This window comes from Gopherus flavomarginatus, chromosome 18, assembly GCF_025201925.1.
Source record: "Gopherus flavomarginatus isolate rGopFla2 chromosome 18, rGopFla2.mat.asm, whole genome shotgun sequence".
Taxonomy (NCBI): Eukaryota; Metazoa; Chordata; order Testudines; family Testudinidae; genus Gopherus; species Gopherus flavomarginatus.
Genome location: NC_066634.1, coordinates 23,774,656 through 23,802,339, shown reverse-complemented (window position 1 = coordinate 23,802,339; position 27,684 = coordinate 23,774,656). Strand labels below are relative to the sequence as shown.

Below are 27,684 nucleotides of genomic sequence, written 5' to 3'. Positions count from 1 at the left end.
CTTAGCTCTCTGGGCCAGACATTTGCACAGCATGTAATGCAACAGAGTCCTGGCCCAGGTGCTACCCTAATACAAATAATAAGAAAAAGTAAACCCTAATTAAACCTGGCAGTAAATCCCATGCAGGCAAGAGGCATCGCTCTTCTAGAGTGCCTTCCATCTGTCGATCTCCAAGTACTTCATGAACAAGGTCAGTATGGCTGTCTCCATTTCACAGGTGGGGAAACTGAAGTTCAGAGTGGCCCAGTGACTCACCCTCGGTTAGCAGGCCAGTGACAGAACCTACCTCCCCCAAGTCCCACTTCAGCGGTCGATTCACTGAGCCATGCTGCTTCCCGCACAGAGCTCCAGGGTGGTCAATCATCCCCTATTAATGACGCAGCCACTTTCTACTAAGCAAAGGAACCTGCTCGCAACGGCTAATCGCAGGCGCTGAAAGCTCCCTGGCACTCCAGGCCCATCGCACAGAGCTCAGAGCAGACGGGGTGGGTGGCGAGCCGACAGGGGGTGTACGGAGACACTCAAGCAATTTATTATTTTGGGCCTGGTTGTACATTTTCCATTAAGTCTCCCCCCTTCCCGCCTCTGATGGTTGAGTTTTTGACCAAGTATCTTTGTGGCACGAGCCTGTTTCTCTCAGAACCACCTTGTGCCATAAAACTAGGACGGAAGGCAAAGTCCGGGAAGTAGCTGACAAAATCCAGGAAGTGCGACTTTGCTGGTTCAGAGCCTGTGGAGGAGGAGCAAAGAGGCCCTGGTGAAGGCCGCATGGCAGGAGAGGGTGGTAAGAAAGAGCAAAGCCAAGGAAGCAGTTGCCTTCTTCTTGCAGCAGCCTCGTCAGGGAGGCACAGAGCCCTCAGACCATGTCAAATCTGCTCCGCGGGCAGTCGTCAGTGACGTGTGACGTTGTCTGTCTTTGGCTCCAGCCACACATGGGATCCTTTAACACGCCCCAGGTGTGAGGACTGGCTCTGCATTGACACTGGTCCACTCAAAATCTGTTCACAAGGACCCAGGACCGGCGCTAGGGTTTTGAGCGCCCTAGGCGGACGGCAATTTCGCCGCCCCGCGCGCTGGTCCCGTGGCTCTGGTGGAGCTGCCGCAGTGGTGCCTGCGGGAGGTCCACCGGAGCTGCGCGAACAGCTGACCGTCCGCAGGCACGACTGCGGCAGCTCCATGGGAGCTGCCTTCCGCCCCCTCCAGACACCCTGGGCTGCCGGCTGCCGCTGGCAGCTCAGACTCCCTCTCTGTCCCAGCAGCAGCGGCTGCTCAACCATTTAAAAAAAATTGGGGGGCGCTTTTTGGCGCCCTCAAATCTCGGCGCCCAAGGCAACCGCCTAATCCACCTAAATGGTTGCACTGGCCCTGCAAGGACCTGGGAGTGGCATGGCAAACCAAAGCGGGGTACACGCATGGCCAGGTCAGTAACGAGTCTGGTTTCTGATGTCAGCCGTAGACCATAGAAATCTGGGCTGGACAAATGGGCCCACAACAGGTGCCCTGATGACAAACACACTTGTGTTGTAAAAGAGAACTGTTTGCAGGGGTAAGCTTGGGTTTGTCCTGATCTTCTCAGCCATTCTTCCTGGAGCATCCTCATGAAGGACATGTAGAGGAGTGATTTTCTTAACATGGGGAGCAGCAGTACCCCTGTGGGGGTGAATCGTCCCAGTTACGATGCACATGGTTGAGCACAGTTGTGGGTTGACCAACGTGACATGAGACGACTGAAAAAGACGCAATAGATAGATTGCATTAACGAAGATGGATCCTAGTTCCACCTTGGAGCGATGAAGGTGGTTGGATGCTTGCACAACGACCCGATCTCAGAGGATGCAATCAAGGGAAGAAGAATTCTGCTTTTCACAAAAACAGAGGCTTGCTGTGAAAATTTTCATTTGGTCAACGTTGAATTTTTTGTTGGGGAAAACCTTTTTATGGAAAGTTGTTGTCCAGACCTCTTAATAAAAACACTTCATTTTCCACTCAAAACCTGAAAGTTTTCAGACAAAAAGGCAAAATTTTTCCACCGGGGTGGGGCAAAAATATTCCAATCAGGTCTAATTTTTAAATATCTGAAACTGGCATCTCAGCAAAAGCTGGAGCAAATGGTCTCTCTAAGGATTTGTGGGTTGCAAGGCCAGGAGGGACCACTGTGATCTAGTCTGACCTCTGTATAACGCCAGCTAGAGAACTGCCCTGAAACGATTCCCAGAGCAGAGCTTTTAGAAAAACAGCCCGCCTTGATTTTAAAATAGTCAGTGATGGAGACTCCACCATGACCCTTGGTCAATTATTCCAATGATTAATGACTCTCACCGTTAAAAATTCCCATCTTATTTTCGTTCTGAGTTTGTCTAGCTTCAACGCCAGGTTCGACCTTCCTCCGCTGGATCAGAGCCCGTTACTGAATGTTTGTTCCCCGTGTAGGTACTTACAGACTGTGATCAAGTCAGCCCTGAGCCTTCTCTTGGTTAAGTTTGAGCTCCTTGAGTCTAGCCATTTATCACCCCAAGGCAGGTTTTCCCAGCCTTTCATTGTTCTCTTGTGAGTCCTCTCCGATTTGTCAATATCCTTTTTGTGTTGTGGGCACCAGGACTGGACTCAAGATCCCAACAGTGGTCACACCAGGGCCAAATACAGAGGGAAAAGAACCTCTCTGCTCCGACTCGAGATTCCCCTGTTGATGCATCATCTCAGGCTGGCATTAGCTCTTATGGCCCCAGTGTCACACCGGGAGCTCACATTCGGCTGATTCTCCATCAAATCTCTGTCAGAGTCACGGCTTCGCAGGATAGCGGCTCCCCCACCCTGTAGGCACAGCCTGCATTCTGTGTTCCGAGACGTATCCATTGACATGCAGCTGTATTCAAACACTGCAGGAATTGCACAGGTCAGGAAACTAGTCCAGTTCTACCCACAAGTGGAGAGCAGCATTTTAACAAGGGCTTTCCCTGGTCCCTCCTCCGCGACGCTAATAGCTGCTATAAACAGCCACTGTCTGAGTTGTCTCCCGGGAACTAAACCACCAACTTCCAGAGCTAAAGCTTAGAATTGTAGAATCACAGAATCTCAGGGTTGGAAGGGACCTCGGGAGGTATCGAGTCCAACCCCATGCTCAAAGCAGGGCCAACACCAACTAAATCAACCCAGCCAGGGCTTTGTAAAGCCTGATCTTAAAAACCTCTAAGGAAGGAGATTCCACCACCTCCCTGGGTCACCCATTCCAGTGCTTCATCACCCTCCTAGTGAAATAGTGTTTCCTAATATCCAACCTAGACCTCCCCCACTGCAACTCGAGACCATTGCTCCTTGTTCTGTCATCTGCTACCACTGAGAACAGTCTAGATCCATCCTCTTTGGAACCCCCTTTCATGTAGTTGAAAGCAACTATCAAATCCCCTCTCGGTCTTCTCTTCTGCAGACTAAACAAGCCCAGTTCCTTCAGCCTCTCCTCATAAGTCATGTGCTCCAGCCCCCTAATCATTTTTGTTGCCCTAAGATGGACTCTCTAATTTGTCCACATCCCTTCTGTAGTGGGGGGGGGGGACCAAAACTGGAAGCAATACTCCAGATGTGGCCTCACCAGTGCCGAATAGAGGGGAATAATCACTTCTCTCGATCTGCTGGCAATGCTCCTACTTATACAGCCCAATATGCCATTAGCCTTCTTGGCAACAAGGACACACTGCTGACTCATATCCAGCTTCTCGTCCACTGTAATCCCCAGGTCCTTTTCTGCAGAACTGCTGCCTAGTCACTCGGTACCCAGCCTGTAGTGGTGCCTGGGATTCTTCTTTCCTAAGTGTAGGACTCTGCACTTGTCCTTGTTGAACCTCATCAGATTTCTTTTGGCCCAATCCTGCAATTTGTCTAGATCACTCTGGACCCTGTTCCTACCCTCCAGTGTATCTACCTCTCCCCCCCGCTTAGTGTCATCTGTGAACATGCTGAGGGTGCAATTCATGCCATCCTCCAGATCATTAATAAAGATGTTGAATAAAACCGGCCCCAGGACCGACCCTTGGGGCACTCTGCTTGAAACCGGCTGCTAGCTAGACATGGAGCCGTTGATTGCTACCCATTGAGCCCAACGATCTAGCCAGCTTTCTATCCACCTTGTAGTCCATTCATCCAGCCCATACTTCTTTAACTTGCAGGCAAGAATACTATGGGAGACCATATCAAAAGCTTTGCTAAAGTCAAGATGTATCACGTCCACTGCTTTCCCCATATCCACAGAGCCAGTTGTCTCTTCATAGAAGGCAATCGGGCTGGTCAGGCATGACTTGCCCTTGGTGAATCCATGCTGACTGTTCCTGATCACCTTCCTCTCCTCCAAGTTCTTCAGAATGGATTCCTTGAGGACCTGCTCCATGATTTTGCCAGGGACTGAGGTGAGGCTGACCGGCCTGTAGTTCCCCGGGTTCTCTTTCTTCTCATCACTAGATTTGCCTTTTTCCAATCGTCGGGGACCTCCCCTGATCACCACGAATTTTCAGAAATCATGGCCAGTGGCTCTTCAGGCTTTGCCATAGCCTGAGGAGCCAGCAGAAGGTGTTGTAGCCAAGTTGGACTGGAGTCACAGAAGCTATTGCTGCTGATGCCCCTCACTCCCGACCCGCAGCCCCTCTGCTACCCCAGCCTAGGATCCCCCCACCACACACAGCTTGGCCGATGCCCCTCACTCCCCATCCGCAGCCCCTCTGCTATCCCAGCCTGGGATCCCCCCACCACACACAGCTCTGCCGATGCCCCTCACTCCCCATCCGCAGCCCCTCTGCTATCCCAGCCTGGGATCCCCCCACCACACACAGCTCTGCCGATGCCCCTCACTCCCCATCTGCAGCCCCTCTGCTATCCCAGCCTGGGATCCCCCCACCACACACAACTCAGCCGATGCCCTTCACTCCCAACCAGCAGCCCCTCTGTTATCCCAGCCTTGGATCCCCCCTACACAGCTCGGCCGATGCCCCTCATTCCTGACCCACAGACCCTCTGCTATCCCAGCCTGGGATCCCCCCTACACAGCTCAGCCGATGCCCCTCACTCCTGACGCACAGCTCCTCTGCTATCCCAGCCTTGGATCCCCCCTACACAGCTCGGCCGATGCCCCTCACTCCTGACCCACAGCCCCTCTGCTATCCCAGCCTGGGATCCCTCCTACACAGCTCGGCCGATGCCCCTCACTCCTGACCCACAGCCCCTCTGCTATCCCAGCCTGGGATCCCTCCTACACAGCTCGGCTGATGCCCCTCACTCCTGACCCGCAGTCCCTCTGTGATGGGTGATTTAGCCCGAGAGCTCTCTGAGGCACACGCCATGTCCTGCTTTGTAATTGTCCTGCAGTTGGCACCTTGGGACCAGGTCTCCCTTGCTCACTAGGCACTGGATTGCGATATCTGAGCACGTGGGGGTCGGCCAGGACTCCTGGGCACCCCCCGAGGGGAGGGGAAGCTACACAGGATAAAGCAAACTGGTTTTCAGCTCCAGTAAACACTTGCAGGGTCCAGGAATCGGGTTGGATCCCTCATCATAGCGGGGAGCCCCCTCCCAGCCTCCTGTGGCGGTGCTCACTGGTGCAGCCCGGTGCGCGTCTGCAGCCGGGCCGCATAGCTAGCGAGGGAACTCGGTTATTTCCTCCATCCGAGGGGGTCGGAGCCAGGAGGGACCAGCAGCTCCCGTCTCGAGCCCAGGCACTTGTGCTGTGTAGCTAACTCAGGCAAAGCAAACCCAGAGGGCATCAGCATCACTCCAGTCTGCTCCAGCGCATGGCAGGGCAGGCACAGGCTGGGTGGGTCCTCCACAGGGCCTGATAACACATTGTTTTATGATCTCTAGAGTAGCAAAGGTACTCGTCTCACCAAATGCGCCCCAGATAAGGAATTAACCCTTTTATATCTTGGGCCAAAACTTACAGAGTGAGTGAGTGTGTTCATTTACTTCAGTGGGCTTTGGAGGGCCAGGACTCCTGGGTTCTATGCCTGGATCTGAGAGAGGAATGGGGGTGCTATAAGCCAGGACTCTTGGGTTCTATTTCCAGCTCTGGGAGGGGAGTGGGATCTAGTGGGTTAGAGCAGGGGAGGCTGGGAGCCAGGACTCCTGGGTTATGTCCTGGCTCTGGGAGGGGAATGGGGTCTAATGGCTAGAGCAGGGGGTTGGGAGCCAGGACTCTGAGTTGGGTGTGGGTCTGATTTCACTGGGATTTGGGGGCTCTCAGCTCCCACAGAGCACTGGGCACTGGCAGTGCACGGCACCGAGAGATGGACCAAAGAACCTTATTTTAGGTAACCAGCTCTGAACACTTTGGCCCATTTGCATGGTACCAGCAGATGGGGAAAGTGAGGTCCAGAGAGGAGACATGTCAACGGAACCCAGGAGTCCTGGGCTTCTGCTCGCCCCTGCTGTAGCCACTAGTCCATCCCTCCCCCTCTCAACACCCAAATCAACAGTCAAATAGGACACAGGAGGCCTGGTGATGACCCATCTCGCCCAGGCAGGATGGGACCAACCAAAGAGTTAACAGCAGCTAAAGTGCGTAGGGACTCAGATCAATAACCAGCTCCTCCAGCTTTGTTTGGTGTGGAGTAAAATCCGGCTGTTGACAAAGGCTAACAAACACTGGCCCTGGCCCTGGGTTTCATTAGGACACACCCGTGTGACGGCACAGGAGCCTGCTGCAGTGCGTTGCCGGCACAGCTGAGCATGGCTTCCCCCGGGATCACCGTCCGTCTCATCAGCGACCCGAGCTCAGAGCCCGCCCAGGTCATCCCGTACTCGGGGCAGAGGTACCAGGAGCTCAAGCAGCAATGCCTGCAGGAGCGATGCCTCTTCACCGACCCGCTCTTCGACGCTGTCCCCAGCTCACTCGGATACTGGCAACTCGGACTTGGGTCTGAGAATATTAGGGGGCTGGAGTGGAAGAGGCCACAGGTAGGTCTGATGCTTTCGCAGTCAGCCAGTGCTCCCTGCAGACGGTTCAGGGGTTTCCTGCCATCGGCTCCCTCCTCGAGGAGAGCCAAGATGCGAATCCCCATGAGTCTCCCGAGGGCGGGAGGATGCTGCGCTGCTGGGTTTTATAAGTGCTTAGTCTCCCCGACCGAAATCAGGGCCCCTTGTCACACCAGGCTCTGCCCAGACCCCGACCGAGATCAGGGCCCCATCACGCCGGGTGCTGCCCAGACCCTGACTGAGATCAGGGCCCCGTTGTGCCAGTGTAGACACACAAAGCGAGAGAGTCCCTGCATCTCAGCTGAGGAAGCTTGACCTTGTGGTTAAGACACTGGACGCAGACTCAGGGTTCAAATCCTGGTTAACCACCCCCGAAGTGACCTTGGACAAGTTACTGTATCTCTCTGGGCCTCAGTTTCCCTGGTTCCAAAATGGACCTCTAGGAGCTAGTGTAGTGAGTAACCACAGTGTCTCGTTCATCGGGAATTGGGACGGCACATGGGTGGTGGCAGTGGCCCAGGGCACAAACAGAGCTGTCACTTAACAGGGCAAGAATGCAAGTCTCTAATTAAGAAGGTGACTCGTTTTCTTAGCCTGGAGATCTCTCCTCAGTCACCGTTGCAGCACAGGCAGCAGTGTAACTTCCGGCTGTTTGCTTTAGGATTAGCCAAGTGACAGGTGATTTGTTTCAGTACCAGAAACCGGAGTTGGGTAGAGGTTAGGTTGCCGATTCTTCCTGTATACAGGTGTGTCCTGCGGCAAACACTGACTGCTTGAGGCAGGATCTTATGCCATTGTCAAAGGGACCCCAGTGCCAACTTGAGTCCAAACCAGGACTTGGGTTCCACGCAAGGTGCTCTGGCAACAGTTTGGTCTGGGATGGTGGAAATCTTGCAAGCTCAGCTGCAAATGGGAAATTTCCCATCAGCTGGAACGGATGAAAGGTCCTGAGACCGGCCTAACACCCTACCACGCACCATCTCTACTGTGACCCCGCGACAGTGGCAAGTTGTTTTTTGCTGCTGAGGCTACAGTTGCTAGTGAAGAATGCACAGTGGACAGAGGGATAGGAACAGGGATTGATAGCTTTCAGATGAGAACACTCAACATCTGTAGTGTTGCCCCTTCTTCTGGCACTAGTATCCCACTGCTAACACCAGTGTTGCCCCAGTGCTGAATGGCAACAGGTGTCTGGAGCCCGGCAGTTTGGCTTCCCCTTGGGGGAGAAATCACTGATGTGGAGTGTGTGTCTGTTCTAGATGTAACATCCATGCCCCAGTCTTGATGTGAGATGGTCAAACAGCATGCAGGGTGATACCCTGTCCTGGGACCAACGCCAATGCTCATGGAGCAACTCTGCCCCAGGAACTGACACTCAATAGTGCAAAAGGCAGAGAGCAAACTAGCTGGCTACTCTCCCAGCTCTCTCTCTCCCCAAGTTGCCTCTACGCAAAACCCTTGTGTAACCCCAAACTAACAGCTACACAGCATGTCTGCATGAGTCGCAAACCTTGCTCACACACTTAGAACTTGGAAGACTATGTGTAACAGTGCCACCTGGTGACGCCTGCCATCACGGTATCAAAAATGACAACCATTCATTTCTCTCCTGCTGTGTAATTTGCATGCTGGACTTTCCTCCTCAAACCAGAAAGCTCCCGTCTCTATTCTGTCTTGCAGGAAATTTGCAGGTCCCCAAAGTTCATAGAAGAGGATATGAGCCGGACTGATGTCAAGCAGGGCAAGCTGGGTAAGCACCTTCTCCTCTCCTTCTGAGCGCCCTGCGCGTGGTTTCATCCTCCACCTCGGACGATGCGCAAAGAGGTGGGCTGAAAACTTCGCCTGGCTGGCAGAGCCCTCACGCCATCTGGGGGCAGTAGCTGCAGCCTCACAACTGTGGTGCCTGGAGCGGCAGACATGGGACGCAGCGCTGCTCTCCTGTGGCTAACCCACGGACAGAAGTCCATGGGCATGAGAGAGAGAATTTCCCTGCAGTTTCCCAGGGACAAACCTTATTGAATTAAATGTCATTCAATACGGTTTAACATACGCCTCTTAGGAGCACATTGTATTCGAAATGCGAACGTTTGCATGTTATTGCAGCAGACTAATGCAGAGCTTGGAAAGTGTTAAGGGCTTGCAGGGAAAGGAACAAGGCTTGGTGGGATTCCTAGGCAGTCTGTGCCACTGTGTAGGCAGGGGCTGTGACCCTGGGTCAGGAGAGAGACACGAGTCTCCACCCAAGAGAGGTGGTGGTTGGGGAGCCAGGAGCCCTTGCTGGACCACAGAGTGGGAATCCAGGTACAGTGGCCCAGAACGGTGGCAGTGAGTCTGTCTCTGGGCCAATGCAGCTGGGTTAGCTATCGCCGGTAGCGCCAAAGGTCGCGGGTTCAAATGATCCAGTGCAACAGAACTGTCCAAATTGACTCACCCCTTCAACAGGCAACTGCTGGTTCCTGGCTGCAGCTGCGTCTCTCACCCTCGACCCACGGCTCATGCAGAGGGTGGTACCCAAGGGGCAAAGCTTTGCACAGGAGGACTATGCTGGCATCTTCCATTTCCAGGTGGGTTGTCCAGCCTGTGGGACCAAAACGGGGCTGGTCAGGGGAGCTGGTGGATGGTGGTGGACGGAGGGGGCATTTCCCCACCTGGCGAGGGGGATGGCTCAGGAGTTGTGGGGGGGGGGAGCCTAGGTTGTGCATTAGGAGTGAAAGGGAGCCTTTAAGTCAGGGTTGGCATGTCAGGGGCCCCAGGGTACCGTTCGGTCAGGTGCTGTCCATCCACAACTGGGGCCGGCTCCAGGCACCAGCGCAGGAAGCAGGTGCTTGGGGCGGCACGTCCAGGTCTTCGGTGGCAATTCGGCAACAGGTCCCTCAGTCCCTCTGGGAGGGAAGAACGGGCTGCCAAATTGACGCCGAAGAATGAAGCAGCGCGGTAGAACCGCCACCGAAGTGCTGCTGATCGTGGCTTTCCCCCGCCCCCCTTCCTTCACCGCTTGAGGCGGCAAAAAAGCTGGGGCCAGCCCTGTCCACAATGCAGAAAGACCGAACGGATGAAGGGTCCGATTGTCAGAAGTGAGAGGAACCCACGGCTCAGCCCTGGCCGCTTTCCGCACCGCCTGCGTTCTGCTCCATGTCACTCCTTATGGTCTCAGGGAAATCCCCCTCTCAGGATGTGCTATTCACCTTCTCCTAACCCCTAGGCTCCATCCCCCCCTTACTGTTTCCAATCTCCCCTAAGCAGCAAGCAGACTTATTCAGGTCAAGCTCCCAACCTGCAATGTTCCAGCAAACTGGCGTCCTCCCTCCCGCCCCCATGCATCAATCTGGACTAAGCGAAAGCCCCAGCTTGAAACAGCCTCATTCGCACAGGGAATTTGGCTCTGAGCTTCATGGCACTGACCAGTGGGTACTGCTCACCCCGGCAGCACTCTGTGCTGGATACGTTCCAATAGGAGGGTGCTGCTGTGGGTGCTGATCCCGGATCAAGGGCCTTGCCAAAATTTTTCCATCAAATACCCAAAAAAACTGACATATTTTGGTTTTAAAAAATGCCACCATGGTGCCTCATGGGATTGTAGTTCCAGGGTCTCAAGAGCCTGTTCTCCGGTACAGCCAGGGCTCCTGGGTTTGGACTACATCTCCCAGGATGCATCACTATCTGGCCTGTTGGAAGGTGTTCTATAGGCATCCTGGGCCATGGGGCATCATGGGAGATGTAGTCCAGCCAGAGGGATTGGCCCATGGAGGAGAACAGGAACACAAGGTGACTGAACTACAATGCCCATAAGGCACCATAGTGGCACTGTTGAATGGAAAGGCTTTGGTTCAGAGTCTCTCAATGTTTTGGATACCAGGGACCGGCTTCTGCCTTCCTAAACTGAGTCAGGGAGATCTCAGGGACTAACGCCACTGGGCTTAATACTGGAGTCACTGACTGAAATGTATTGGCCTGTGGAATCCAGGGCAGACTAAAGGAGCTGATGGACTGTTCTGACCATAAACCCTATTAAATATTTCAGGTTTTCCAGCAGAAACCCCCTTTCCAGAACAGCTCTAACATGTTCCCCCTCTGAGATGCTGTAGGATTTCTAGGGAGCAGCTCCCCAGATCACAGGGGCCCCCTGGGTTGGACTGACAGGGTCTAGCCCCGAGGGGTCCGGTAGCAGCATGCACTGTACTAATGGGTTCTTACCCTCCAGTTCTGGCAGTACGGGCAGTGGGTGGATGTGGTGGTTGACGACCGACTGCCGGTGAAGAACGGAGAACTGGTCTTCGTGCGCTCCTGCCAGAGTGATGAATTCTGGATGCCCCTGCTGGAGAAAGCCTATGCCAAGTGAGTTGGCTGATCCCTGCCCGGGTAGCTTTGCGCTCAACCTTGCATTCCCATGGGGCAACGTAGCTGCTGGACAACAGAGAGCAACCCTTGGCACTGATGTCACACTGGCTGACCAGAGAACTCAGAGAGCCGAGAAAATGGGCAAAGGGTCATTCTCTCAAGTTGACAGTGGGGGAAACTGAGGCACAGAGCCTGTCCAAATCCACACTGTCATTGGCATAGGCCCCAGGGGTCCTGAGTCCCAACCCCCCCCTCTAATCCACCAGACCCCACGTTCCTCCTGTAGCTGGGCACAGAGCCCAGAAGTCCTGCCTCTCAATCCTGCGTGCTCTCTTTCTCCTTCCCCTTCGCTGCCCCATTTCAGGCTCAACGGCTCTTACGAGGCCATGAACGGCGGGTACATGAACGAGGCCTTTGTGGACTTCACGGGCGGGGTCGGGGAAACCTACCAGCTCAAGATGCCCAATCCAGAGCTCTTCAAAGTCATCCGCACGGCTCTCACGAAGAGGTCTCTGATGGGGGCACACATCAAGGTGAGCGTGCAGAGAATCTCTTCGCTCAGCCACAGATGTAATAATGGGCCACGGGTGGAGCAGCAGGAGCAGAATTGAACCCCGGAGCTTGGAATCTTAATCTGCGAGACCCAGCTCCTGGCATGTGTGAGGGTTGCACTTCTCCCCCGTGGTCCTGGCTCCTGCTACTGGTGGCTGGGCCACACAGCTGTTTAGGAGCCTGCTATGATATTGGCTACCAGAGACCCCGGCCGAGATCAGGGCCCCGTCGCGCCGGGCGCCGGCCAGACCCCGGCCGAGATCAGGGCCCCGTCGCGCTGGGCGCCACCCAGACCCCGGCCGAGACCAGGGCCCCATTGCGCCGGGCGCCGCCCAGACCCCGGCCGAGATCAGGGCCCCCCATTGTGCTAGGATCTGTAAAATGCAGAGTCCAAAGAGCTGGCGTTCTACAGACAAGGCAACGGGCCGGCAGGGGAATGACCCCGTCCCCACAGCTGAGTAGCAGAGGTGGGAGTAACACCCTGCGCTCTGAGGGTTCCAGTGCACAATCCTACCCACCAGCCCATGCTGCTTGCGGTTTGACACACAGCGGGGGCACCTGGCGGGAGTGGGCATAGCAGGCATGGCCAGGGTGACCAGACAGCAAGTGTGAAAAATCGGGACAGGGGTTGGGGAGTAATAGGAGCCTATATAAGAAAAAGACCCAAAAATTGGGACTGACCCTATAAAATCGGGACATCTGGTCACCCTAGGCCATGGCAAGGGGACCCCAGGTCTCTCAGCGGGGCGCCTTGCTGTAGCGCAGGCAAAGCCTGATTATGGGGGTGTTTTCTCCCTCTCCCCTAGATCACCCGGCAAGAGGACATGGAGGGACACACGCCAGAGGGGCTGGTGAAGGGACACGCCTACTCCATAACGGGTGTTCGCAAGGTGGGCCCGTAGCTACCCCTCCTTCCACTGGCTGAGGGAGCGCAGGGCCGGGCAGCACTTGGGGATCCTGGGGGCAGACACGCAGCCGGGTTACCTCTGTGACGGGTATCGCAGGAGCCCCCAGTGAGATCAGAGCCCCCGCGTGCCAGGTGCTGCACAGGCAATCCCTGCCCCAATGGGGATCCAGTGTAAACCAGGGAGCTGGCCTGACCCACTGGGTCATCGTCCAGCCCACAGCAAGGGATTAGGCGGCGCCAGGGGGAGATATCCCCGGGGAGCACCTCGCCTGCGTGTGGATGTGCCCATCACATGATGCTGCGGTGAGAGCCAGCGGGCTGGAGGAGGAGCTGGGCCCAGCCTGCAGGACAGGACCTGCCACTACAGGCTGGGTTTGCTAACCACCCCCTGCCAGGGCATCCCACCCCCACCCCCGTGACAGGGTGTCAGGACTCCACCCCCCCCACCCCACATTGTCTCCCTCTGCTACCTTCTAGTTGCCTATTGCTGATCTAAATAGCCCACGAAAGGGTTATTATACCCATTACACAAATGGGGAAACTGAGGCCAGAGGAGCTCCATCCTTCAATAATTACCACATCACTGTAGCACCTGGGAGCCTATCACAGACCAGAGCCCCACAGTGCTAGGTGCTGTACAGAGAACAGAATGACAGATTGGGGTACAGGCTACAGATAACACGAGAGTCGACAGGCAGACACAGACAGGGCCCAAGGAAACAATGAGCCATGACTGGTCAGCGTGATGGGCCGGGTGGGGTCCCAGCAACCTTCCTGAACAGCGACCACGTGCCACGATTCAAGCCTGTTTCCCCACGTGCCTTTGTATAGCTGGATCACAGGGGCAAGAAGCTAAAGCTGCTGCAGCTGAGGAACCCCTGGGGAAAGGTGGAGTGGAACGGCCGGTGGAGCGATCAGTGAGTGCGGGGAAAAAGAGGGGGGTGGACTCGAGGGGCACACCAAGTGTTAGTGAGGAACACGGCAGTGTTCTGACAAGTGCTTTCAACATACATTGTCCCCAGGCCGCGTTGCTTTATGGGTGCGCAGCGATTGCACTCAGGATCTCTGGACTATGAAACACAAACCTCCCCAGCCTGAGCTGCCAGACCGAGCTCCGTTCGCTTATGCTCCCGGGCTCACCAGCTTGTCACCCCTCTGCAAGCAGCAGCAGCGTATGGGGCATTGGGGGGTCAGTTTCCCATTGGAAGAGAAATCAGGGATGTGGCCTCAGGGAATGTTCTCAGTACAACTTACTAAAGACACTAGAACGCCAGTCCTGGAACAAGGCTGGTCCCACACAGCACTGAGGTGAGCCCCTCGTTCAGGGATCTCAGCCCCACCACGCAGTTCCCGGCTCCACCCCCAAGAGCTGACTCAAGTTAGGGAGATTAGGGTGGAGCGCAAACCCCCCCGAGGGCCCCAAAATGAAATTAAAGACAAGGGTTTCTTCAAAGACTGACCACTTGCTCACATGCAAAGAACTCGTAAGACTGTGTGAAACCTAGTGACTCCCCCCATCACAACTGCTTGTCGGGAGTGGGACTCTGCATCTCAAAGCACAAGCCTCAGCTGCCAGAGCTAAAGGACCTGAGCCAGTAACTCTGGGGCAGGTATGGGGTCTATATGGCCCAGACACTGGGTGGCAGAGTCGTGGGTATCACATTTAACCCCCACACCCTTCTCCTTCTCAGCTCCCCACTGTGGGCAGGGCTGGATCCCAAGCTCCAGAAGAGCCTACAAGTGAGAAAGGAAGATGGGGAATTCTGGTAAGAGCCCCAGCCCCACACACAACAAAGGGGGACGGGATACCGGGGCGGGGTGGGAAACGGCAGCACAGGGCATGTCAGGTATGTTCAATGACAGGCGGCACTGTTCAGCGTTACTATGGTTACCACCAGTAGTATTACGGTAGTACCTGGGCCTCCGACTGAGATCGAGATCCCCGTTGTGCCAGGGGCTGCACAGACCCTGACCATGATCAGGGCCCGCTTTGTGCCAGGGGCTGCCTCAGAGAAGTTACAGTCCAAATGGACAAAGGTTGGGAGGGGAAACGGAGGCAAGAGGCGGGGACGCGCCTGGCACAAGGCCACCCAGCAGGTCAGTGGCAGAGCTCGGAATAGAACCCAGATCTTGGGACTCCCGCTCTGGCGCCCTGACCTGCTAGATGGAATCAGCCCACTCCCCCCACGTGCTGTGGAACAGTGATGTAGTAACGAGACAGGCTAGGTCGCCTGTGAGGCTCTACGAGCGTGGGGAGAGGAGGGGCCCAATCCCCAGCTGGTGTGCAAACTGCTGCCGCTCCAGCGGAGTCGACAGGACGGAACTGATTTCTGCCAGCGGGGGAGTTGGGCCGCTGGATCCTGCTCAGAGCGAGGTGCTCCAGGGCTCCCTGACGGGCCAGCACTGGGTTGTGTCTGCACCTCCCAGCTCTCTCGATCTGTCTCAACACACAGGATGCAAATGGACGACTTCCTGAGGTACTTTGACGCCCTGGAGATCTGCAGCCTGACTCCAGACTTGCTGGAAGAGGAGAAGGGGCTCGGCTGGAATGTCCGCTCCTTCCAGGGGCGCTGGAGCACTGGCTATACCGCCGGCGGGTGCAGGAGCTCAGGCCTTCGAGGTAAAGGGCTCTGCCCGAAGGAGGGGTGGGGACAGAGACTGGCCCGTGAGCCCTTCGCCTGGGAAGTCAGAGTGAACAAAGGCTGCTGACTCTCAGCCTGAGCCCCACAGCTTGTCCCCCCTGAGAAACCCCCAGAGACTGAGCACAGAGAGAAGTCAACACAGCAGCTGGCCCTGGAATTACAGGGGGTTGCGGGTCTGGATTGGGGGGCGGAGGCAGAACCGGGGGCCGGGGAGGACAGGGCTGGGACAGCAGGGGGCTGCGGGTCTGGATTGGGGGGCGGAGGCAGAACCGGGGGCCGGGGAGGACAGGGCTGGGACAGCAGGGGGCTGAGGGTCGGGATTGAGGGGCAGGGGCAGAACCGGGGGTCACTGGGGAGAACAGGGCTGGGATAGCAGGGGGCTGTGGCATGGGATTGAGGGGCATCAGCAGAGCAGGGAGGGGCAGGATGCAAGGAGCCCCTGCAGGAGTCAAGCAGCTGAGTAGGGGGGGCAGGAGGGTGGGAGGGACCTACCCGCTGGCGCGCACAAGGCCCTTAGGGCAGAACCTGGGATGGGCTTAGGGGATCAATGACTAGGCAGATCCACAGCCCCCCTCTCCCCCCACGGGCTGGGGGAGTGGATGCAGAGGCAGTGGGGGCTGTTCCACGCTGAAGCAAGTGCAGACATCCCCAGGGGTGGGAGAGGTTCTTTGGCCCAAGACCCCCTCCCCACAAAGCACAAAGTTCATTGGGGAGGCGACACCCTATGAGTGGAGCCTCCCCCTCTCCCACGATGTGAGACTGGCCTGGCCTCGCCCCCGCAGACAGCTTCTGGATGAACCCCCAGTACCACGTCCGCCTGCTGGAGCCGGATGAGGCCGACCTGCGGAAGCAGCGCCTGGACCCCAGCTGCACCCTGCTGGTCTCCCTGATGCAGAAGGACCGGCGCCGGGACAGAAAGAGGGGAAAGGACTTTCTGCCCATTGGCTTTGAGATCCTGAAGGTAAGGGCTGAGCCTGGGAAGTGTAAGGGGCCCCACCCCGCCCGGGGGCAAGCTGGAGCACCTCCTGCTGAGCTCACTGGCCCAATCCCCTGTCCACCCAGTGGGCTCCATCTAGCCCCAGGAGAGTGACAGCCCCAAGGGGCTGCCAGCTGCTCTGCTCCCCGTCCCTGGCCAAGGGGCTCGGGGCAATTGTCCCACAGCGCTTGGATTTGCAGTAAGAGCCAAGGTGAGACCCTGGCCCCCTTAACATCAGAGGCGAATAATCCCCCCAGAAGAGTCAACGAAGGACGGGGTTGGGGCGGGGAAGGAGGTATTAGCAAGGGGGATTGTGGGTGCTGGGAAGGGGGACAGGTCAAAGAGGAGTGAGACACCCCAACAGAGGTCAAGGCCGCCTCATGCTGGGCCCTGCCTGGAACTCCACCAAGATCAAGGTGCATGTTGCGCCAGGTGCTGCGCAGACGTCGAGCGAGACAGCCTCTGCCCCCTAGGCCCCGAACAGGCAGAGGTAGGAGCATTCTCCCCCATTTGACAGAGGGGAAGGGAGGTCCAGAGAGAGGCGAACTGATCCCCAGTTTCCAGTCTTCACCACAACGCTGCTGCAGCCCTTACCATTTCCTTGAGAAACCCAGGGCAGGTTGGGGTGTTGCTGGAAGGGAGCTGCCTGCTCCAGCCAGCTCTGGAGACCGGGAATGGAGCAGGTTCTGCAGCCCGCTAGGGACCCCGATACCCGACGCGCCTTGTGAGTGATGCTGTAGGGACGTGGCGTGAGCAGCCCCTCCTCAGAGATTGCCCCGTGTCCCAGTGGAAGAGGCACAAGAGCCCTGGGGAGGGTGGGGACCACCTGGGTTTCTTGTTCAATTGCTCTCATTCCCCTTCTGCTGTTTTTCTCTTGCAGATGCCCAAGGAGGTAACTAGCGAGAGAGGTTGTGATTTCCCTCAGCACGCGGGCCAGATTTCCCTCCCAGTTTGTGGCCGGACGGCTGATTCGCAGTGGTTAAAACATGGGGATGGCGCAGAGAGGAGCTTGGGCCATGTGGGGAACTGCAGGAAAGATCAACGAAAGGCGTGAACAGGGCCAGATCCCCGGGTGGTATAAATTGGTGTTGTTCGTTTGGTGTCAGTGGGGCCAGATTGGCAGCTGGTGTAAACTAGTGTCACTCCAGTGGCTTGCAAGGAATTCAGCTGACTCCAATCCCATGCCACTGACCAGGTTCCAGACTGACTAGCCCAGACCGTCGGAGTCATTTCGGTGCCCGACTCCCTCTGATTTCAGACCCATCTCCCCACAGTACCTGGAGCTGAAGAACGTGTCCCAGAGGAGGGCGTTGCTCCCGTCTCTCCGTGCCATGTTTTGGACCTCATACGTGCCCATGAGGGATGTCACCGGCCGCTACAGGCTGCCACCGGGGGATTATCTCATCATCCCCAGCACTGGCTACCCGATGGAGGAGTCCAGCTTCACCCTGCGCATCTTCACGGAAAAGGCAAACAAGTTCCTGTGAGTCTCAGCTTCCTGACACCCGCGGGCCTTGCAAAGAGAAGCGATGAACAGGGATTTGCACGGCGCAGGGTTGGCGCATCCAGTTTAATAGTGCGTTGCACTTTGACAGCCATCGACAGCATGGCTGAGGGGTTAAGGCAAGGGGCTGGGAGTCAGGACTGCGGTAGCCCTGCCCCAGATGTGTGGGGGAGTGGTTTGGTTAAAGATGGGGGCTCATGACTCCTGGGAAGGGAATGGGGGCTAATGGTTAGGCTGGGAGTCAGGACTCCTGGGTTCTTTTCCTGGATCTCCAAGGGATTATTAGCTAGTGGTCAGATCATGGGGGGCTGGGATTCAAGAGACCAGGATTCTTTTCCCAATTCTTCCCCCATCCCCCCGTGAGACCTTGGGCAAGTCATGGCCCTGCTCAGTTTCCCCATCCCTACTAGCTCACCAGAGGGGGTGTGTGACATCTAATCCACGTCATACAGCACGCTGGCACCTCGAGGTGCTGCATGCCTTTCTCACCTGCTGCATGGCGGTTCTGTCGACCCCCACCACTGCAGAGCGGTCTCCTAACACCGGAGCTGGGAAAAGGATCAAACGGGGGGGTGTGTGTGGCCCGGCGGGATAGCGCCCTCAATGGCAGCAGCAGGCGGCATGGCACAGTTCAAGGCCCCAGTTCTGCAGTGCATTTTAAGCACGTGCTTAAATCCATCCCTGTTTTGCAAAGCACATGCTTAACTTTAAGCACGGCTAAGTGCTCTCCCAGAGAGGGCTGGAACGCTGGCTCTAAATGGCTAAGCAAAAGGAAGATGCTCAAGAAGAGAGAGAAGGAAAAGGGTAAAGAAACCAACCCAGTACTGGGAGGAAGGATAAGGAGACTCAGTTCCCAGGGTGGCCAAAGTCTCTCTCTGTACCATGGGCAAGTCATTCACAGCCTCACTTCCCGTCTGTGCAATGGGGAGAAAGGCATGTCCCGACCTCACAGGCGTATGAGGATAAACACACTGAAAATGCTGAGGTGTTCAGTTCCCCAGGAACAGGCGGCCATTGAAGTACCTCAGATAGACAGACACTGAGTGCCCATCTTAACAAGCTATTGTGCAATATTCTTGTGTCTTCCAGGGAAATTGATGATGAAATCAGAGCAGACATGAGACCCCTTCAGGTAACGGCATTTCAGCTAATTTACTCTGAACAGTCAGGCTTACCAGCAAAGCAGCTTCCATCCCAGCATCTCAATGCACTTCCCAGGAATTTTCAACACTGTCCCCAACGCGGGGCTAAGTCCACCCGCTGGTGAAACCCGCTGGCTTCCTAGCCAGGAAGCACAAAACCCATCAGCCAGCAGCTCTCAGAATATTCTGCAGGACAAACTCATTATCCATGTGGATTCAGGTGGAGGAACGGGGCACTCAATAAGCCCCAGACGGCAGTAAGGAAATGAGTGTGGATTTGTGCACTGACAACCCCTTTGCCCCTGATCTGCAGCAGGTTAGAAATGCAAAGGAGAAAACCAGCCCTGGTATTTTCCCTCGGAGGGCCTAAACCTAGGAACCATCCGAAACCAAATGGAAAATTTGGGGCATGGTTGTTCCTCAGCATTTCATGCTGAGGCAGCTTTCCTATCAGGTCTCACCCCAATGATCCCACATTTCCTGGCCCCCACTAGCAGCACCCAGAGCAGAGCCTCTTGCAGTGCAGGAGAAGATTCCACCGAGGTTCTTCACAGGTGAAAATATTTTAGGCAAAATGCCACAGGCCTGAAAATGTGACCCTCTTTCCCCAGAGAATCCCCAACGAGAAAGAATTTGAGCAAACCTTCCTGAAGCTTGCAGGACCGGTGAGTGGGGTGGGGAAGGATCCTGGGTTTGACTGGGACGGGTTATTGGGGTCTTTTTCTACAGAGCTGGGCTCTGGATCTCCCACGAACGCTTTGAGTTGCTCTTGGGGCCAAGTTCTGACCTCAGACGAACTGAAGTGACATGGGTTGCAAGGATGGAAAAGGCAACTGGCTATTTCCAATGTTCTTTATGGGGGGAAGTCAGTCCAATGGTATCTGTCTGCCCCCCATTAACACCGTACCTGAGCACCCCATCCTCTCTCATGTAGATTAGGCTTGTTCAGCTTAGAAGAGAGACAGCTGAGGGGGCGGGGAATTTAACAGAGGTCTAGAAAATCATGAACGGTGTGGAAGCAATGAATAGAGAAGTGTTATTTACCCTTTCCCACAATATGAAAACCAGGGGTCACCCAGTGAAATGAACATTCAGCAGGTTTAACACAAACACGAGGAAGTACTTTTTCATGCAATGCACAATTAACCTGTGGAACTCATTGCCAGTGGATGTTGTGATGGCCAAAAGTATAAGTGTTCAAAAAAGAACTGGCTACGTTCTTGGAGAACAGATCCACCAATGGCTATTAGCCAAAATGGTCAGAGACACAACCCCATGCTCGGGGCAACCCAAAACCTCTCACTACCGGAAATCAGGTGGATCATTCCATGATTGCCCAGTTCTGTACACTTCCCCATAAGCTCTGGTACGGGCCACTGTCAGAGGCAGGATACTGGGCAAGATGGGCCCTGGTCTGACCCAGTGTGGCAGCTCTGATGTTCTCATCCTCCTACCACTCCCTGTGAGGTAGGGAAGTGTGATTATCCCTATTGTACAGTGGGGAAACTGAGGCACAGAGAAGCTAAGTGACTTGCCCAGGTTGACACAAGGAGTCTGTAGTAAAGCAAGGAATTGAACCCGGTACCAGGCCAGCTTGCTAACCTCTGGACCATCCATCCTGCCCCTGGGAAACCCCATTTCAACCCACTCGCATTGCTTGGTTGGCAGGACGAGCAGATTGACGCTGCCAAACTGCAGGATATCCTGAACACGGTCACGGCAAAGCGTGAGTACCCCTGCGCAATCACCTCTACCCTTCCCTGGCCAGTGCTGCACTTTGTAGCTCTGCTATCCCAGAGAGAAGCTTTAATCCCAAACCAGCCCCGACTGTCCGCAACCTCCAATGGACTCAGCTTAGAGGGTGGAAAGTTGGCCTGCCTCAGGCGTTCTCCCTCTCGAGACGGGAAAGGGTCTGGTGGCAATGGAAATAAATCAGTTCAGCACCACAGAAGCCAGTGTTTGACCAGTTCAGACTGGACCTGTCCAGAAGGTGGAACACTTGGCCTTTCCCCCTTGTGAGGTAGGGCAGTACAGTTCTCCTCCTGATATGGGGAAACTGAGGCACAGGAGAGGAGAAATGACATGCCCAAGGTTGCACAGGCAGTCTGCAGCAGAGGCTCCTGGCTCCCAGTCCCCTGCTCTAACCACTGGACAACACAATACACTCTCCCCCCACTCAGCCCCTCCGATCACCATGAGCTAAGACTATCACTCATCAGTGGTGACTCTCAGTCCCCTCTCTCTAACCATTAGGTGACATTTCCTCCCAGCAACAGAAATGGAATCCAACAGTTTTGACCCCCCAGCCTCGGCCTCCTGCTCCAACCATTGGACAACACTCTCTGTCCTCTACTGGAAGAGCTGCGAATAGAACCCAGAAGTCCTGACCCCCAATTCCAGTATCAACCAGTAGAACTTAATCCCCTCCTGACTCCCAACCCCCCCAATGGAATCCACTCCCTTCCCAGAGCCAAGGACAGAACCTAGCCGTCCTAACTCCCAGCCTCCCCGTTCCAACCACTAGACTCCCCTCCCCTCCAGGAGCATGGCAAACACTTCAGGCTGCTTCGGCACCTCTTGACAACTGCAGGCCTGGCAAAGATGATGGGCCAAGCCCCGTCTCAGCCACTGTTATGAGATAAGCCTTTATCTAACACCGCCATACTCTTACCTTGCAGAGAGTCAGCTGAAGACAGATGGGTTTGGCCTGGAGCTCTGCCAGAAAATCATCCAGCACTTTGATGTATCCTTTGGAGAAGAAAACTAGGGTGGGAGATGTTAAGAAACAAATATCACATGGCATCACCCGGCCCAGGACAGGGTAACCCCAGGACAAGGCCTTGGCATGAGGGAACTCAGCTGTAACTGGGAGATCAATGCTCAGCCTCCATCTTCTTTTGCTGGCAATGGGTATTACAGATCAAGGGGGTAGATTGTCCTGTATCTGCCTATTGTGTGGCTCTTCCACTGTCCTCTAGAGCCAGCCACTGTTGGAGATGGGAAACGGGAGTAGCAATTCCTACATTTGCTCTATGGGTGGGGTGGGCCTGAGCTGAGCTCCAGAGCCGCCTGGGAACAGGACCTCGCTGGGGGAGGAGGGAGCTGTTTGCATGAATAAGGAAGGGGCAGAGCCTCTGGGGTCTGGCTCTCGTAGGATGAAGGGATCTGAGGACTTTGGATCGCGGACCCTCCCCCTGGGAAACCCTATCAATGAGCTCAAAGGGGTAATCCCACTTGGGTCCGTGGGGTTTGAACCCTGGACCTAGGACCACGAGCCTACCACTGTGTGAGCTAAAGAAGTTTGTCCCAGCTCCTCAGAGGTATTAAGGCACTTAATTCCCATTGAGATGCAGGGCTCACATCGCCCAGTCGTGAGCTGCAGGAGCCTGATAACCATGTATGTAGACTAGGGTGGGTTACCCACAGTCAAAGCATACGCCACTGTCCGAAGAGCCACGTCCGCCTCATTGCGGAGAAACCCCGAATGGGGCTCCCCGTTCTGGGAGCAGCCCACAGACACCAAGCTGAACAGGGAATGGTGGCGGGAGAACAGGGGAAGCTGAGACAGGATCCCCTTTGCTACAGAAGCCAGCCGGGTATGAAGCAGGAATTGGAGAGAGCCGTGCATCTCCTCCCTGCGCAGGGCTGGTGTTTTCCCTTCACTGAGCAGCATCAGCGCAGCAAGACCGGAAAACTGACACTGCCGGCGTTCAAGCACCTGTGCAGCAAGATTAAAGAATGGGAGGTACACGCGGTGGCACAAAGTCGTGGGTTCGAGTCCCCCCCACTCCCGAGTGATGCAGCAGCTGGGTTATTAGCCACATTGCCCTTCCAGAGAAGCAAACAATTCCCATTTCTGGAGGCTGCCCAGTAAACGGGCTCCAGTGGATAGGGGAAGATTGATGCTCTTCCAAGCTCTGCCCCTGTGAGTCACCAAAATAAGGCACCGCTCCCTGTTTTTAAATCAGGAATAAAATAGTTATCTCACACCGAAATAATTCCTGAGCCTCTGTGTTCACCCTTTCCTGAGATGGACAGAGGCAGTTCACACCTCTCTGAACTATTGCCAAGGAGTCACAACTTTCAGCCAAGTCAGGGACAGCTGCAGCTTTCCAGCACTAACAGGGGTCAGAGACCCACAAAACATACTGACCAGGGGGTTGCATGTGCATTGATCTCCTTATAAAACCCTGAATTCGATTCCTCCTGGCGCTGGCCTCTGGCTCAGGGATGGGTGTGTGTGATTTTAAGCCCGTATACTCTCTTGGATCCCGACACTCCTGCTCCCATTTGACAGGCTGTCTTTACCAAGTACGACGTGGATCGCTCGGGGACAATGAACATCCACGAAATGCAGCTGGCGCTGGATGCAGCAGGTAAGGAGGGGGATGGTGTCAGGAGTTAAAGGAGAGCAACAAAGAAACGGTTGGGGCAATGTGACCTCTGGTGGGTCTCTCTGGTGGGACGCAGGAACAGCATTGGCCACGCCTGCCAAAAGGGTGAAGCCTCTTGGAGGGGTCTAAGGTGAAACAGCAGCTGGTCAGCTGCAGGGATCAAGGGGGGGGCCCCCTCTGTGGAACTCTGCTCACATGTGTGTGAGGATAGAGACAAGGCATACAGTCAGAGAGTCACCCTATGGGTGGGTTGTGTTTTACTGCATCTCTCAGTGCAGAAATAGGGTTTAACTCTCTGGTAAAAAATCCTGGAGGTGTCCCTCCCCTAGCATCTTGGAAATGCTGCCACCGATTTCAAAAGCGTCGCTGCCATTTCTCAAGCTCAGGAAATCCCAGCGACTGGGGACAGGGAGGAAAATGTGGGGTGCTTGCCTGACCCGCTGTGCAATAGAGTCAGCAATCCTCAAATCAGAGAAACGTCGGCTGGATGTGACCTCAAACAGTCAGCGACACCAGCCCCCTCCACTGAGGCTGGGCCATGGAAAGCTAGATCACCCCTGATAGGGGTCTCTCCAGTCCAGCGACAGGGATCCCACAGCCTCCCTTGGAAGCCCATCCCAGAGGGTTAGAAAGTTTCTACTTCAATCCAACCTAAATCCCCCTTGTTGCAGATTAAGCCCATCACTTCTTGTCCTACCTTCACTGGACATGGAGAACAACTGATCCCCATCCTCTTTGTAACAGCCCTTCCTGGCTATGCTCAGGTTCTCCCTCAGTCGTCTTTTCTCAAGACTAAACACAGCCCAGTGTTTTTAAACTAGGGCCACGAGTCCAGACTCTGAGCACGGCCACAGACCTGTTGGGTGACTGGGCCAGTCACCTTCCTACGCCTCTGTTCCCCTCCCCCTTTTCCTCTCTTTAAGCTCCTGCCAGGGCTTTCCCCTTCCATGCAAGAGCTCAAAGCGTTTAGAGTAATTAAATAAGGATTCCCGTAACCTCACTGCCTCTTTGCCTCTCTGTGAAATTAAGTAACTTGCAGAGGTTGCAGCGCTCTCGAGTCCTCACGCCTGTGCTCGACCACACCATCTGTCCAGCACAGGAGACATCCATTAAGTGTCCCCAGCTCCGAGTAGGTGTCTGTTGATATTGAGGTGCATTAAACTGGAGAAAACAAAATCAGCCTGGATACGAGCTGCAACAACTGCACAACAAGCCCCAGTGAAAGTCCGAACACTGTGTGACTCTCAGGCCTTCGTCGTCCGTTTCGCCCTTTGCACGCAGGTTTTCACTTGAACCACCAGCTGAGGGAGACCATCACGAGCAAATACCGCAACCGATACCTGATGATCGACTTTGACAGCTTCCTGTCCTGCATGCTGCAGCTGGAAGCCATCTTCAGTAAGTGCCATCTCCCGCTAGGCTAACAGATGATTAGCAGCTCTGCCATCGGTGGTGGTGCAGATCTACACCTCTCCAGCGGCAGAACCATGTGCACAAATGACATGCTAAGAACACCCCAGTGTCAGCAACCATTCGTAACCCCTCTTCTCCCCACCTTTCCACTTCATCTAATCTGTCTCCTCAGAATGAGCCGGGAGAAATAAAGCCCTTGCAACGTGACCCGGTAGCAACCCGGGTGCTAGCTGGGGGAAGGGAGAAATAGGAGAAGAGATGGAGAATTTTAAAGGGGGCTGAAGGTGAGGAGGAGAGGTTTGAATCCCATGCAGGAGATTCAGAGATGTTAAGGCCAGAATGAATCATTCTGACCATCCCAGTCTGTCTCTCCTGTTCAGCACAGGCTGGAGATCTCACCCAGTGACCTCAATAGCGAGCCCAGGTTCTTACTGAACTGGGGTGTGTCTTGTAGCAAGAGATGGGAAGCCGGCACGAGAACGGGCAATAGGGGGGAAGACACCGTCAGAGCAGGGTGTGAGGTTACAGCACTAGCTGAGCTTTGGCTCCCCGTATTAATCAGTGGGTAACCCAGCTGCTCATTTAAGAAGAGGATTTAAAAGCAATCTGTGTGGCAAGCCACATGACTTTGGAAACAGACCTAAACTGGAACAATGGCTCAGAATGTTATAGGCACGTGATGTCAACTCCAGGGCATGTTGGGATTGCTGAATTTCAACACCGTGGAATCAGTGATGCAAATTGGGATGTGAAGGGGGGGAGAGGAGCGTTATGTGGCAAACAGCTGCCTGCTAAGTCTCGCTTCCTTTTTGTCGTGGCAGGGCAGTGCCAAGAGTACGACAAAGCCGGTGCTGGGACGATCACCATGACGCAGAAGGAGGTGAGAAGCCCGGGTTACCGCCTCTCGCTCATAGCGGCTGCTGATCTTTGCCTCACGCTGGGCGCTAGCTGAGCCGAGACCCCTATTCCTTTTGCAGCAGCCATTAGTAAGCCTGAGACTCATGCTCACGAGCTTCGGTGTTCAGGCTGCCCTGCCCTGCTGTGCGGCACCACCTCATGCCCCACCGCTGGGCCTGGGCATGCACCAGATCATCCTCGTGATCACCCCCTTGTCTTGTCCTTCAAGAGAAGGCATTAGGAGCATCTGCTCAGCAGTGGAAGGAAGAAGGTCTGGTTTGAGCCAAGCAGGACAAACTCCTCCCACTCAGCTCTGCAAAGTGCCAAACTGCTCCTGGGTCTCCAACCACTTTGCCGCTGCACCTCAATCCTGACTTGGAGGCCCCTCACCTCCTAGTACAGTGCCCCCACCACGATCTCAGCCCAAGTTCACCTGCAATCCCAAACCACAACCCCTCTCCCCTTCTTGTCCCCACCCCGGGCTCCTTCCCCACAGCCGTGCTTTTCCCCCTCGGTCCCGATCAGCCTCCCAACCCTGCTATACACTCCTGCCTCCACCCCACCACCGCTGCAGACGTCCCTCAATCTTGCCCATCTCCTGGCTATTCCACCCCAGACTTCCCACATACAGATCTGCCAATGCTCTCTATCACCATATTGCCTTTCCGGGCTTGGGCGTAGCTCGGACAAACCATGCCAGCCATCATGCTAGTGGCAAAGGACTAACATGTTTACCCAGTGCATTACCCAGCCTCCACCAGAGGGCCCTACTGAACACTCTGCAGGGGACAGAGTTGCAAGTATAAAAAATGCTAGTGAACTACTGGGCCACCCCTTGTATTTTTCTTTCCTACGACCCATGCAACCATCTTTTCTAAAGCAGCTTCCAACGGGGGTTCTGTTTTGCAGCACTTCTCTTGACACACAGCCTCGAAGATACACAAAGACTGAGGTTGCCTAAACGGTTCGGTTTTGTTTCTGCCTTTCAGTGGTTGGAGCTTGCTACCCTCACCTAAACTGGAAGAGGTGACAGAATCGTCTCCTGGGAGGATCAGCAACAAATACCTAACAAGATGCAATAAAAAAAAAAAAAAATCAGTTAAGGAGGATGCATTAGGAGAAATTGAATAGATAATTTTGCACTAATCATTTTGCACTAATTCCTAACATTCAAGGCCAGAAAGAACCATTAGATCATCTAGTTTGATTTTCCGTATCACACAGGCCAGAATAGTTCAGTGTTATCCCTGTACTGAGACAAGTAATTTGTCTGGCTAAAGTCTCTTCCAGAAAGTCAGCCATGATCTGAAATCTTTAAGAAATGGAGAATCTGCCACTTTCCTTGGGAGTTAATTCATGTTGTTACTCACCCTCCCTGTTAATCTGCCTTCCTTCTAACTCTGATTTGTCTGGGTTTAACTTCTCGCCCTTTGTTCTTGTTCTGCCTGTCTGTGCTAGATTAAAGAGCCCTTTCGCGGCAGATATTGTCTCCTCAGGAAGGTACTTATACACTAATCAGGTCACCCCTTGATCTTCTCAATACACTAAACAGATCGAGCTCCTTAAATCTCTCATTGTAAAGTGTTTTTTCTAGCCCTGGAATCATTTTTGTGGCTCTTTGCACTTTTCTCCAAATATTCCTCAACTGGTTCATCTCTTGGGATGAAGCAGGTTCGATCCTAGCTCCACAGACTGCTCTGCTAGGGCATGACCCTGCCCTTTTCAACATCCAGCTCCCAAGAGTGCAGGGGGGATCTGAGAAGGGGGTGGGCTGGGGAACATGTTGCTCATGTGGCTATGAGGGGTTACTGACAAACAATTTCCAATATGATGAACGTTTTTAGATGTTGAAACTGTCAATTTTCTGCCTCTTGGAATCTCAGCAGCTGAACCGAGCACCTAATTAAAAAATGTATCAAATGTATATATTTAAGGTGGGTTTATTTACTGTGGGTGAAAGCAACTAGC

The 27,684-nt window shown here is 54.7% G+C and overlaps 1 protein-coding gene across 1 annotated transcript; it reads left to right on the top strand.

Annotated features, from left to right (window-relative positions):
• Window positions 1–181: 181 nt before the first annotated feature.
• CAPN12 (calpain 12) lies at window positions 182–27,563 on the top strand. Its single transcript, XM_050928258.1, is given in 23 exon segments — window positions 182–190; window positions 4,503–4,565; window positions 6,766–6,933; window positions 8,632–8,701; window positions 9,394–9,515; window positions 11,153–11,286; window positions 11,654–11,822; window positions 12,648–12,731; window positions 13,580–13,665; window positions 14,440–14,514; window positions 15,202–15,368; window positions 16,173–16,351; window positions 17,247–17,258; window positions 17,641–17,849; window positions 18,960–19,002; window positions 19,624–19,677; window positions 20,681–20,738; window positions 21,691–21,755; window positions 22,683–22,757; window positions 23,310–23,388; window positions 24,688–24,804; window positions 25,641–25,699; window positions 26,706–27,563. Coding segments are annotated over 23 exon segments (2,124 nt in total). The 3' UTR covers window positions 26,733–27,563.
• Window positions 27,564–27,684: the final 121 nt, after the last annotated feature.